The sequence below is a fragment of the Ranitomeya imitator genome, chromosome 5 (genome assembly GCF_032444005.1).
Source record: "Ranitomeya imitator isolate aRanImi1 chromosome 5, aRanImi1.pri, whole genome shotgun sequence".
Lineage (NCBI taxonomy): Eukaryota > Metazoa > Chordata > Amphibia > Anura > Dendrobatidae > Ranitomeya > Ranitomeya imitator.
Genome location: NC_091286.1, coordinates 435,819,748 through 435,834,380, shown reverse-complemented (window position 1 = coordinate 435,834,380; position 14,633 = coordinate 435,819,748). Strand labels below are relative to the sequence as shown.

The 14,633-nt window shown below is 41.8% G+C and overlaps 1 protein-coding gene across 1 annotated transcript in view; it reads left to right on the top strand.

The window, feature by feature from the left end:
• Positions 1-12,360, top strand: part of LOC138638116 (probable cation-transporting ATPase 13A4) — a 542,444-nt gene extending 530,084 nt beyond the window's left edge. The window contains exon 30 of the mRNA XM_069727138.1: positions 12,034-12,360. Within this exon, the coding sequence (XP_069583239.1) occupies positions 12,034-12,279 (246 nt within the window). The 3' untranslated portion in view covers positions 12,280-12,360. The remainder of the gene's footprint in view (positions 1-12,033) is intronic.
• The last annotated feature ends 2,273 nt before the right edge of the window (positions 12,361-14,633 follow it).

Below are 14,633 nucleotides of genomic sequence, written 5' to 3'. Positions count from 1 at the left end.
AAAAATGTAGCTTCCACTGTCCCTGCACACCGAAGGTGGTGTTGGGCAGTGGAAATCGCTACAGCACAAGCGGTTTGGTGGTTAATGGACCCTGCCTAACGCTATCCCTGCTTCTGACGAAGCGGCAGCAACCTCTCCCTAAGCTCAGATCAGCAGCAGTAACATGGCGGTCGGCGGGAACGCCCCTTTATAGCCCCTGTGACGCCGCAGACAGCAAGCCAATCACTGCAATGCCCTTCTCTAAGATGGTGGGGACCAGGACCTATGTCATCACGCTGCCCACACTCTGCGTTTACCTTCATTGGCTGAGAAATGGCGCTTTTCGCGTCATTGAAACGCGACTTTGGCGCGAAAGTCGCGTACCGCATGGCCGACCCCGCACAGGGGTCGGATCGGGTTTCATGAAACCCGACTTTGCCAAAAGTCGGCGACTTTTGAAAATGAACGACCCGTTTCGCTCAACCCTACAAATAACCCCTCCAATAATGATATATAATATCACTACTCACTGTGTCGTATACGTATGTAAAAAAATAAAGTGTATAAAAAAAATATATATATAAAAAAATATATATACAAGAATAAAAAGTCACATATGACTCATAAAAATGTGAAATATCATATATGTGGAATACAAACACTAAATAAGTGAAAAATATGAAGAAAATCAAATCTTGTGGTGGTTAGGTGTTCTGATCCCTTCATCTCAGTGGTTTATTCACTGAAGCCCGCACAGTGCACCCTATTTTTATGAGGTATATTCCAAATTATTGGACTCCTGTATGAGTTAGAATTGTGATTATAATAGGGTCACTGTGCTCTTTTTAACCCTAAATTCCTAGAATGAGGAGTTTAGTGCCTGAGAATGACGTTGCGGCTTCAGATTGGTCGCGTCGCGGTCACATGGGCGGCACGCGACCAATCAGAAGCCGCGACGTCATTCCTCAGGTCCTAAACGTGCTCATTCTAGGAATTTAGGGCCTGAGGAATGACGTCGCGGCTTCTGATTGGTCGCGTCGCGGTCACATGGGCGGCACGCGACCAATCAGAAGCCGCAACGTCATTCCTCAGGTCCTAAACGCGCTCATTTTGAACAAAGAAGCCTGCCGGTTACCCACGTGATGTCCAGGGGCCGCCGGAGAGGTGAATATATCAATATATTTTATTTTAATTCTTTATTTTACACCTCACTATGGATCCGATACCGATACCCGATACCACAAAAGTATCGGATCTCGGTATCGGAATTCCGATACCGCAAGTATCGGCCGATACCCGATACTTGCGGTATCGGAATGCTCAACACTAACTAGGATGGCTGAGAGCAGTTGTCCTGTAGTTAAAATCTCCTGTTGATAAAACACTGATTTTATTAAAAAAGAAAAACACAGCTCAGTAAGAGACACATCACTGTAATCAGAGCCTCTACACCTTCAATATGCTATATCAATGGTGACCAAAATAACAGACTGCAATATACTGAGAGACCATGCGTTTTGGAATGGTAGATCTTATAGCTCCCCTGATTGCTAACTTGCTAAGTTCAGTTTTCTCATCACAGGTTCCTTTTTTAGTGTCTCTACCACCACCTAACATTTATTGATGATATTATTGACCTTTTGAATCTTGACAAGAGATAAGAGAATATTTCAATAATCTTTTTGGATCACAATGGCCGAATTTGTAATATTTAATAATCAATTTAATCGGCTATTATAGCCAAATGCCATACACAGCACAAATGCCAGTTTTTCCCACACACTCTGACAGTGGGGTTAACACAGCCATAGCGGTTCTGATTGGTGGCAATGTTACTGCTGTTTATCGCCATCAGAGCCCTGCGGAGTCATGCTGTCAGATGTTGGAGTTACCCTGCAGAGATCAGGTGACCTGCAGTAAAAAGCCTACCGCAGGTCAGCTGGCACCGACTGATGAGAGACTACTCCTATCAGGCTACATCTGCTGTCACTGGTAACAGTGATAGAAAGAACTGCTGATGGGAGAAGTAAAAAAGTAAAAAGAAAAAAGCATGTAAATTAATTCACTATATATATTCAAATAAAAATAAGAAACACATTATACTCACTTAATACCAAATCCCTGAAGCCCATGTCTCCTGCAAAAAATGTAGATTAAAAATCAAAATATATTCACCTAAACGCCCAATCTACGATGCCCATGTCTCCTATAAAAAGTTAAAAATAATAAACCACCATATACACATCAGTCCGCCCTAGTCCATGTAATCCCGAGTGTCCCATGGCAATCTCATGTGTAGAACAGTCACATCAGGAGATGTGAATGCTCTAACTGGCCACTGGTGATACACTGATAGGAGCATCATCACTCCCACAGTGCATAGCACGGAGCAGCCATTAGAAAGATCACTGGAGCTGATCAGCTGATTAACTCCGGTGAACTTTCTCATGCAGCTCAGTGCTATACTGTGCAGGAGCGACTACCTCGTGTGTTAGTGTTAAAGCCGGCTGTCTTTGAGAGCAGTCATATCAGTGACTGCTCTCAAACTCTTCAAGATCATTGTGGGACATTATGGATTATTATCTTCTTGGAGGTCAGGCTACAAATATTGTGGTTTATTATTTTATTTTTGTTACAGGAGATGTTGGCTTCAGTGGATTAGACAATCGGGGAGTATGGTTTAATTTAGATTCAGTAAAGGAGTCTGTGTCATTATTTCAATTAAACGACTATTCTGGGTGTGTGTTTTTTTTTATAATATTGCTATGGGGTTAGTAATGGGGGAGTCTTATAGAAGCCTCTCCATTGCAAACCTATGGGCTTAATATCATCTGACAATACAAAGGTGACATCAACCCCCCAACCATTACCCCACTTGCAACCAATACTGGGCAAGTCAGAAGAGCAAGTTTTAGTGACAAATTTGGGGCATCTTTATAATGTGGCTGAGAGCTGATGTTTTTAGTCTGGGAGGGAGCCAATGTCCATGGTCCCTTCCTAGGTTATTAATATCAGCCCGCAGTTGTCTGACTAGTCTTTGCTAGTTAAATTTTATAGAGAGACCCTATGTCAACTGTTTTCTGGAGTCCCCCTGTAAAAAAGCCAGTAAAGGCTAAGCAAATAGCTATGAGCTGACATTAATTGCCTGGGAACTTTTATGGCTATCGGCTCCTACCCAGAATGTTAACATCAGCCCACAGCTATTTTTTCTTTTCTGCTGGTTGTGAAAATTACACAGGAGCCCACACCGTTTTTTCTATTTTTTGGGAAAAAAATTAACAGTTGTTTGGTTACAGCCTATGTTGGTTCATTCTATTAACACTCCTACATAGTCTGGTTACAGTTTGTATGCCCGTGTGTGCATTTACTTACTGTTTTAGTGATGAGTGTGACAGCTTTTCATGACTAATCTTAGAGCTTGGTGTCAATGACAGCGGCTGACACCAAACCCTAATCTCATTACCCTGAAGCTACTGCATCAGAATGAAAAAGAAGGTGCTGTACCTAGAAATTACATTACAAAACTTTTTTAAAATATCTTAATTTAGCTAAAAAAGCCTTCATTGCTGTACAAAAATGCATGCAAAAAACATATGCAAAAAATGCATGCAAAACCACATCGAAAATGCATGAAAAATGCGTAAAAAATGTGTTTTTGCTGCAGAGTTTTTGCTGCCAAGAGACGCAGAAACCTTGCAGAAATTTCAGCAATCAAATATTCAACATGCCCACATACCCTAATACTGGAGTCACACTAGTAATTTTAAAATGGGTCCAATTTTGTTCTTGCCAAGTCAGACGAGTGTATTGCAGGGGTCATGCATTTTACATGCAATTTTTAACACCTTGCATCCAATTTACATCCTAATCCATTGTGATTGCTACCTGATTGTACTGTGATTTTAACATGAGCTTTTACATAAAGCAATTCTCTGTTATTTACACTCAATTTTAAAAAGATATCTTCTTCAAAACACATACAATACAGACCAAAAGTTTGGACACACCTTCTCATTTAAAGATTTTTGTGTATTTTCATGACTATGAAAATTGTACATTCACACTGAAGGCATCAAAACTATGAATTAACACATGTGGAATTATATACTTAACAACAAAGTGTGAAACAACTGAAATTATGTCTTATAATCTAGGTTCTTCAAAGCAGCCACCTTTTGCTTTGTTGTCTGCTTTGCACACTCTTGGCATTCTCTTGATGAGCTTCAAGAGGTAGTAACCGGGAATGGTCTTCCAACAATCTTGAAGGCGTTCCCAGAAATGCTTAGCACTTGTTGGCCCTTTTGCCTTCACTCTGCGGTCCAGCTCACCCCAAACCAACTTGATTGGGTTCAGTTCTGGTGAGTGTGGAGGCCAGGTCATCTGGCGAAGCACCCCATCACTCTCCTTCTTGATGAAATAGCCCTTACATAGCCTGGAGGTGTGTTTGGGGTCATTGTCCTGTTAAAAAATAAATGATGGTCCAACTAAACGCAAAACGGATGGAATAGCATGCCGCTGCAAGATGATGTGGTAGCCATGCTGGTTCAGTATGCCTTCAATTTTGAATAAATCCCCAACAGTGTCACCAGCAAAGCACCCCCACCATCACACCTCCTCCTACATGCTTAACTGTGGGAACCAGGCATGTAGAGTACATCCGTTCACCTTTTCTGCATCGCACAAAGACACGGTGGTTGGAACTAAAGATCTCAAATTTGGACTCATCAGACCAAAGCACAGATTTCCACTGGTCTAATGTCCATTCCTTGAGTTCTTTAGCTCAAGCAAGTCTCTTCTACTTGTTGCCTGTCCTTAGCAGTGGTTTTCTATCAGCTATTTTACCATGTAGGCCTGCTGCACAAAGTCTCCTCTTAACAGTTGTTGTAGAGATGTGTCTGCTGCTAGAACTCTGTGTGGCATTGACCTGGTCTCTAATCTGAGCTGCTGTTAACCTGCGATTTCTGAGGCTGGTGGCTCGGATAAAATTATCCTCAGAAGTAGAAGTGACTCTTGGTCTTCATTCCTGGGGCGGTCCCCAGAGTCCCCAGACCTGAACCCAATCGAGATGGTTTGGGGTGAGCTTGAAAGCAGAGTGAAGGCAAATGGGCCGAAAAGTGCTAAGCATCTCTGGGAACTCCTTCAAGATTGTTGGAAGACCATTTCCGGTAACTACCTCTTGAAGCTCATCAAGAGAATGCCAATAGTGTGCAAAGCAGTCATCAAAGCAAAAGGTGGCTACTTTGAAGAACCTAGAATATAAGAAATAATTTCAGTTGTTTCACACTTTTTTGTTAAGTATATAATTCCACATGTGTTAATTCATAGTTTTGCTGCCTTCAGTGTGAATATATAATTTTCATAGTCATGAAAATGCAGAAAAATCTTTAAATGAGAAGGTGTGTCCAAACTTTTGGTCTGTACTGTATATACAGTTAAGTCCAAATATATTTGGACAGAGACAACATTTTTCTAATTTTGGTTATAGACATTACCACAATGAATTTTAAACAAAACAATTCAAATGCAGTTGAAGTTCAGACTTTCAGCTTTCATTTGAGGGTATCCTCATTGAAATTGGATGAAGGGTTTAGGAGTTTTAGCTCCTTAACATGTGCCACCCTGTTTTTAAAGGACCAAAAGTAATTAGACAATTGACTCCAAGGCTATTTCATGGACAGGTGTGGGCAATCCCTTCGTTATGCCATTATCAATTAAGCAGATAAAAGGCCTAGAGTTGATTTGAGGTGTAGTGCTTGTCTTTGGAAGGTTTTGCTGTGAAGTAAACATGCGGTCAAAGGAGCTCTCCATCCAGGTGAAACAAGCCATCCTTAAGCTACAAAAACAGAAAAAAACCATCCGAGAAATTGCTACAATATTAGGAGTGGCAAAATCTACAGTTTGGTACATCCTGAGAAAGAAAGAAAGAAAGCACTGGTGAACTCATCAATGCAAAAAGACCTGGGCGCCCACGGAAGACAACAGTGGTGGATGATCGCAGAATAATCTCCACGGTGAAGAGAAACCCCTTCACAACAGCCAACCAAGTGAACAACACTCTCCAGGAGGTAGACATATCAATATCCAAATCTACCATAAAGAGAAGACTGCATGAAAATAAATACAGAGGGATCACTGCACGGTGCAAGCCACTCATAAGCATCAAGAATAAAAAGGCGAGACTGGACTTTGCTAAAAAACATCTAAAAAGTCAGCACAGTTCTGGAAGAACATTCTTTGGACAGATGAAACCAAAATCAACCTCTGCCAGATTGATGGTAAGAGAAAAGTAAGGCGAAGGCGTGGTACAGCTCATGGTCCAAAGCACACCACATCATCTGTAAAACATGGCGGAGGCAGTGTGAAGGCTTGGGCATGCATGGCTGCCAGTGGCACTGGGTCACTAGTGTTTATTAATGACTAGCTGAAGAGCCCGGCGTTGCCTGGGCATAGTAAATATCTGTGGTTAGTTATAGCACGTCACTTCTCTTATTTTCCCATCACGCCTCTCATTTTCCCAATCACATCTTTAATTTTCCCCCTCACATCTCTCATTTTCTCCCTCACACCTCTCATTTTCTCCCTCACTCCTCTCATTCCCCCCTAACACTTGTCATTTCGACCTCACATCTGTCATTTTCCGATCATTCCACTATTTTCCCTCCTCTCATTTTGCACTCACACCTTTTCATTTTCACCTCACACCTCTCATATTCACCTCAGTATATACATGTTTGTCATCTCCCTTATATATAGTATACACCTGTATGTTATCTCCTGTATATAGTATATACCTGTATGTCATCTCCCCTGTATATAGTATATACCTGTATGTCATCTCCTCCTACATATAGTATATACCTGTATGTCATCTCCTCCTATATATAGCATATACCTGTATGTCATCTCCTTCGATATATAGTATATACCTGTATGTCATCTACTCCTGTATATAGTATATACCTGTGTGTCATCTCCCCTGTATATAGTATATATCTGTGTGTCATCTCCTCCTGTATATGGTATATACCTGTATGTCATCTTCTATATATAGCATATACCTGTATGTCATCTCCTCCTATATATAGTATATACCTGTAGGTAATCTGCTCCTGTATATAGTATATACCTGTGTGTCATCTCCTCCTGTATATAGTATATACCTGTATGTCATCTCCTCCTGTATATAGTATGTACCTGTATGTCATCTCCTCCTCTATATAGTATATACCTGTGTGTCATCTCTCCTGTATATAGTATATATCTGTGTGTCATCTCCCCTGTATATAGTATATACCTGTGTGATCTCCTGTATTAGACCTCGTTCACATGTTATTTGCTCAGTATTTTTACCTCAGTATTTGTAAGATAAATTGGCAGCCTGATAAATCCCCAGCCAACAGGAAGCCCTCCCCCTGGCAGTATATATTAGCTCACACATACACATAATAGACAGGTCATGTGACTGACAGCTGCCGTATTTCCTATATGGTACATTTGTTGCTCTTGTAGTTTGTCTGCTTATTAATCAGATTTTTATTTTTGAAGGATAATACCAGACTTGTGTGTGTTTTAGGGCGAGTTTCGTTTGTCAAGTTGTGTGTGTTGAGTTGTGTGTGGTGACATGCATGTAGCTACTTTTGTGAGATGAGTTTTGTGTGGCAACATGCGTGTAGCAACTTTTTGTGTGTCGAGTTGCATGTGACAGGTTAGTGTAGCAAGTTGTGTGCAGCAAGTTTTGCGCATGGCGAGTTTTGCGCGTGGTGAGTATTATGTGTGGTGCCTTTTGAGTATGTGCAAGTTTTGTGTGAGGCAACTTTTGCATGTGTTGCAAATTTTGTGCATGTGGCAATTTTTCCGCGTGTGCAAGTTTTGCATGTGGCGAGTTTTCCATGAGGTGAGTTTTGCACCTGTGGCGAGTTTTGCGTGAGCCTAGTTTTTGCATGTGGCGAGTTATGCGCGTGGCGAGTTTTGAGCGGCGACTTTTGTGTTTCGACTTTTATGTGGTGAGGTTGGTGTATGTGTGGTGAAATGTGTGCTGAGGGTGGTATATGTGTTCAAGCACGTGGTAGTGTGTGGCGCATTTTGTGTGTGTGTTCATATCCCCGTGTGTGGTGAGTATCTCATGTCGGGGCCCCACCTTAGCAACTGTACGGTATATACTCTTTTGTGCCATCGCTCTCATTCTTTAAGTCCCCCTTGTTCACATCTGGCAGCTGTCAATTTGCCTCCAACACTTTTCTTTCACTTTTCCCCATTATGTAGATAGGGGAAAAATAGTTTGGTGAATTGGAAAGCGCGGAGTTCACCTCACAACATAGCCTATGACACTCTCAGGGTCCAGACGTGTGACTGTGCAAAATTTTGTGGCTGTAGCTGCGACGCCTCCAACACTTTTAATTTCACTTTTTCCCCCATTATGTAGATAGGGGCAAAATTGTTTGGTGAATTGGAAAGCGCGGGGTTAAAATGTCACCTCACAACATAGCCTATGATGCTCTCGGGGTCCAGACGTGTGACTGTGCAAAATTTTGTGGCTGTAGCTGCGACGGTGCAGATGCCAATCCCGGACATACATACATACACACACACACACACACATTCAGCTTTATATAGTAGATGTGACATAGGACAGAAGCAGCCGAATGAATTCTAAGGTATTCAGAGACATACTGTGTGCTCAGATCCAGCGAAATGCAGCCAAACTGATACTACAGATGGACAATGACCCAAAACATAAAGCCAAAGCAACCCAGGAGTTTATTAAAGCAAAGAAATGGAATATTCTTGAATGGCCAAGTCAGTCACCTGATCTCAACCCAATTGAGCATGCATTTCACTTGTTAAAGACTAAACTTCAGGCAGAAAGGCCCACAAACAAACAGCAACTGAAAACCACTGCCGTGAAGGCCTGGCAGAGCATCAAAAAGGAGGAAACACAGCGTCTGATGATGTCCATGAGTTCAATGACTGCTTTGTGGCAGTCATTGCCAACAAAGGGTTTTCAACCAAGTACTAAAAATGAACATTTTATTTAAAATTATTGAATCTGTCCAATTAATTTTGGTCCCTTTAAAAACAGGGTGGCACATGTGAAGGAGCTGAAACTCCTAAACCCTTCATCCAATTTTAATGTGGATACCCTCAAATGAAAGCTGAACGTCTGAACTTTAAGTGCATCTGAATTGTTTTGTTTAAAATTCATTGTGGTAAGGTAATGTCTATAACCAAAATTAGAAAAATGTTGTCTCTGTCCAAATATATATGGACCTAACTGTATATATGTATATATATATATATATATATATATATACATATATAGATAGATAGATAGATACAAAGTCGGCAATTCAACAACCTCGTACAGTAAAATCACAGCAAGACCCGACAGGATAGAATAGACAGATTACAGATTACATACAGTTAGTGTTGAGCATTCCAATACCGCAAGTATCGGGTATCGGCCGATACTTGCGGTATCGGAATTCCGATACCGAGTTTTGATATTTTTGTGGTATCGGGAATCGGTATCGGATCCATATTAATGTGTAAAATAAAGAATTAAAATAAAAAATATTGATATGCTCACCTCTCCGTAGGCCCCTGGACATCACCGCTGGTAACCGGCAGCCTTCTTGGCTTAAAATGGGCGCGTTTAGGGCCTTCCATGACGTCACGGCTTCTGATTGGTCGCGTGCCGCTCATGTGACCGCCACGCGACCAATCACAAGCCGCGATGTCATTCTCAGGCCGTAAACTCCTCATTCTAGGAATTTAGGACCTGAGAATGACGTCACGGCTTGTGATTGGTCGCGTGGCGGTCACATGAGCGGCACGCGATCAATCAGAAGCCGTGACGTCATGGAAGGCCCTAAACGCGCTCATTTTAAGCAAAGAAGGCTGCCGGTTACCAGCGGTGATGTCCAGGGGCCTCCGGAGAGGTAAGCATATCAATATTTTTTATTTTAATTCTTTATTTTACACATTAATATGGATCCCAGGGCCTGAAGGAGAGTTTCCTCTCCTTCAGACCCTGGGAACCATCAGGATACCTTCCGATACTTGGTGTCCCATTGACTTGTATTGGTATCGGGTATCGGTATCGGCGATATCCGATACTTTTCGGGTATCAGCTGATACTATCCGATACCGATACTTTCAAGTATCGGACGGTATTGCTCAACACTACATACAGTATGTAAACATAGAATAAATTTGTATACACATGTCAGTGACATATATAATTAGTACAGTGTGTGTGTAGCTTACTAAGGCAGCTGAGAGCTGGTGTTTTTAGCCTGGGGCAGGCAGTATCCATGGCCACTTCCTAGGCTACTAATATCAGCCAGCAGCTGTCTACCTAGCCTTTGCTGGTTATTAATTATAGGGGGACCCTACATAATTTTTTTGGGGTCCCCTTTTAATAGCCAGTAAAGGCTAAGTATACAGCTGTTTGCTGAAATTAATAGCCTGGTAAGCTCCATGGGTATTACCCCCTTCTCAGGCTATAAACATCTGCTCCCTGCTGTTGGCTTTTCTCTTCTGGTGAAGAAAATTACAGGGGAGCCTTCACAATTTTTTTTAAAGAAAAATAATCATTTAATAATTAAATACATGTACATTCTGCACTGACATCTATATATCTTTTTATTCTATGTGTACATACTGTATGTAATCCATCTATTATATACTATCAGGTCCTGCTGTGATTTTACTGTTCGCTATCTATGTATTATCTGCTTTAAAATACTTTAGTTACAACTCTATTATTTTCCCGCACTTTTACCACATTTTACTGACTATTTTAAGAAAAAATGCTTGTGCTTCTGATCAGGAAGCCAAATGTGCTTTCTCAGTGCTGAATTTATGTATGGAGATAGTTTTCTTAACATTCGCTCATCTCTAGTCTTGACCTGAGTACAAATGTGTACTGATCTAGATGTAGATCTCCAAGACACTCTGCCGCCAGCTCTGTGCACAAGAAATAGTCGGATACAGTGGGTGGAATAAGCATTGAACAAGTTATCAATATTTTAAGTGCATACATTTCGAAATTGCAATTGACATGAAATTTTCACCAGATGTCAGTAACATCCCATCCATGTGGTGTTTCTCTCTCTGTTCCCCATATAGGATAGGACAAAACCCGTATGACTGGTGACTTGAGCCTGTTTATAGGGTCTCTTAGATAACCCGGCTCTATGGGGTGTCTCCATGCCTCCTGGGTGTAGGTGCGGACAGGTAACATGCAATTAGCTGTCCTGCCGGTCTCTGAAGTAAGGCGTAGAGGTCCTTACTGCCTCGGTGTTCCGGCTACCAGCTCTCTGCACCTCAGAAGGAGGCAGCCTGCTCGGGGCTAGTCCCCTTCTGGTATCCTCTCCCATGCTTTGCTTTCCTGCATGCTCACTGCAATGTATTTGACTTCCTATGCGTCTCTTTCTGGGAGCTGCAGATCTTAGGGCATGCACAGGTCCGTGAACCCTCTATCTTCCTCAGATGGCTGTCCGGAACAGACTCAGTCCGGAACTGACTGACTTTCCCTAGACTACTAGTTATATATATATATATATATATATATATATGGAGAGTCACCTAGTAAATAGGATCAAAAGCTCCCCCTGGTGGCCTGGTGTATGAATATGTTGCATGCTTATGGTACCTGGATGCAGTTATCCTTCCTTGTCTCCGAACGTAGCATCACTCTCCCCTCAAGGAAAGCAATGCCACTGTGATGTCCAGGACCCTGGGGCGCCACATATTTAATACTCATTTCACCAACTGTATAAGCTAAAGTTTAACTTTGCATACATTAGAAACCCACAGACCCTTACAACTCTGCAGAGTTTGGTGATAAGGTGCCTTGAGAGTGACCTTGTCTCTGTTGGTTATGGGATTGTATTCTCTCAAAAACTATTTATTTACTTTCGACTGCTTTTGCTGATAAGAAAGGAACACCACAAGAGCTAACAATTTGGTATACATCCCACATACTTATTAGTGCGAACTCTTTATATTGCCATTTGGGACCAACTATTTTTTTATCTTTATTTTTTCTAGATGTGGTTTATTGAAAATAGAAAACTCTGGCTCAGGATAAAACGACTGTTTCACTACAAATCAAAGAGCCAATACAGAAAGTTGCAAAGAAAAATACAGAAAGATCCAGATTGGCCTCCACAGAACAGAATAGACTATGCCATCCAAAATGGCGCTGCAGAGGATTGGAGCATTTTAACTTACAGTAACCCCCATTGTAGCATTGAACCAAATGATTCTGAAAAAACAATTGTAACTGTAATGTAAATGCAGCAAATGTGAAAAGGAATACTTCTTTTGCTAGTGAAATGCACTGAACCTAATAAATAGGATGGGTCCTACATTTGAGATCAGTTGATGTCCGTTATGCCAAGTACTGCAATTAGTAAGAGACAAAGTTTAGTACTCAGCAGCAGTTGCTAAGCAATGTATGGTGCAGCTGAGTTTTTCCCCCGCAGATTGCTTATATCTAGTCACTGAAGATTTTAGCTGATCGGTTGGTGTACCCCTTGTACCCTGATCTCTTATTGATAGCCTACTCTATGATTATGTCAGTCTCAGGCAACCCCTATAGTAATTCTTACCGAGCTAAGCAAAATATTCCTATGCAGTTAGCTTTAGTTACAATGCAAAAGCCATTTAGCACTGTACTTTAATTTTTTATGCATATATTAGCAAAAATCTATATACAATTTTGCTATAATGTGAGTTAAATAAGATGATGCATTCCCATAAAAGAATGATATACCCAGTTTTAGGCCTCATTCAGATATCCATTTTTCACATATGTGTTAAATTGGTGGTTTTCGCTTATATAATACAAAGCTGTTATATTCTATGTGGCTATGTGAGACATCTTTTTTTACCAGCATCAAGGATGAAAATCGTTTAGAGCACACAGATGCCATCAATGCTGTCTGGGTGCTGTCCATGTGCTGTCTGTGATTGATATTGTAGCAAGTTGAGTATTTGGTGGAATGCAATGGATCCAGGCATGGAATGCAGTCGATATTCATTCCCTTAAGTTGCGGTGACATGCAAAAGCCTGGCAGCTGCAGCAACCGGTGACTGCAGCTAACAGTGTGTCCACTATTAAAGGGCAATGCATATTCACTGCTCTACACGCACATAGTCCTGGCATGGAGAGCAGTGAGTATTCCGGCAGCTGTCCTCGGCTTCAAAACGGCACATGACGACCCCGCCATGTGCTGTTGTAAGCATAAAACATCTGCTGGCATCGGAGCAAGACGCTTCGAGGGAGCACAGGAAGGTAAGTATAATGGTTCATGGTTTTTAAATGTTTTTCTAATGGGGGCCAAGCATACCAGGATGGGAATGGGGGCCAATTATACCAGGATAAAGATGGAGCCATGCATATCAGGATGGAGATGGGGGTCCTGCATACCAGGATAGGTATGAGGGTGACCATGCCTACAAGGATAGGGATGAGGGGGCCATGCCTACCAGGCTAGGGATAAGGGGGACATGCCTACCAGGCTAAGGATGAGGGGTCAATGCGTACCAGCATAGGCATGAGGAGGCTATGCATACCAGTACAGGAATGAGGAGGCAATGCATACCAAGATAGGGTTGAGTTGGTAGGGATGAGAGGGTCCATGCAAACCCAGATAGAGATGGGGGCCATGCACATCAGGATGGTGATGGAGGCCATGCATTCCTGGATAGGGATGAGGGTTCCATGCATACCAGGATCAGGATAGGGACTATGCATACCCAGATAGGGATGAGGGTGACCATACATACCCAGATAGGGATGGGGCCATACATACCAGGAAGGAGATAGGGGCCATGCATACCAAGATAGGGTTGAGGCGGTAATGCATACCAGGATAGGGATGGGGCCATGAGTGCCAGAATGGGAATGGGGGCTATGCATTTCAGAATAGCGATGAGGAGGCCATGCATACCATGATATGGATGAGGAGGCCATGCATACAATGATAGGGATGAGGGGGCCAAGCATACCAGAATAGGGATGAAGGGGCCATGAAAACTGGGATAGGATGAAGGGGCCATACATACCAGTATAGGGATGAGGAGACCATGCATACCAAGATAGGATTGAGGAGGTCATGCATACCAGGATAGCTATGGGGGCCATGAATATCAGGATGGGGATGGGGCTATGCATATCAGAATAGGAATGAGGAGGCCATGCATACCATACTTGTTGGTGCTTTCATGAATCATTTCATATTCAAGACATCCATCTACAGCAGTTGAACTGAAGTCACTATATGTCATGAGCTATGTATAGGCCAGATTTTATGCAACAGCAATGGGTTTTTCTTCGAAAAGAAACATTTTTAAGACATTAGATTTATCAAAACCCTTTATTAACTACCTTTTTTATTATGAAATATTATCTGAAAATGTCCATATAGCTTCCCATTTTGGAACAAATCATACTACTAGTGGAATTTCCTACTATGGGCAACTCTACACAAGTACCACCATTTTCACAGTGGTTTTCTAGACAATGGCTCACTGTAATAATATACAAAATATAATGAATGCATATTCTCATAATTTCCTTAACATTTGATTGCATTCTTTCTTTCTTTAAAATGCAATCTAATTTTTCATTACTTACGGATATA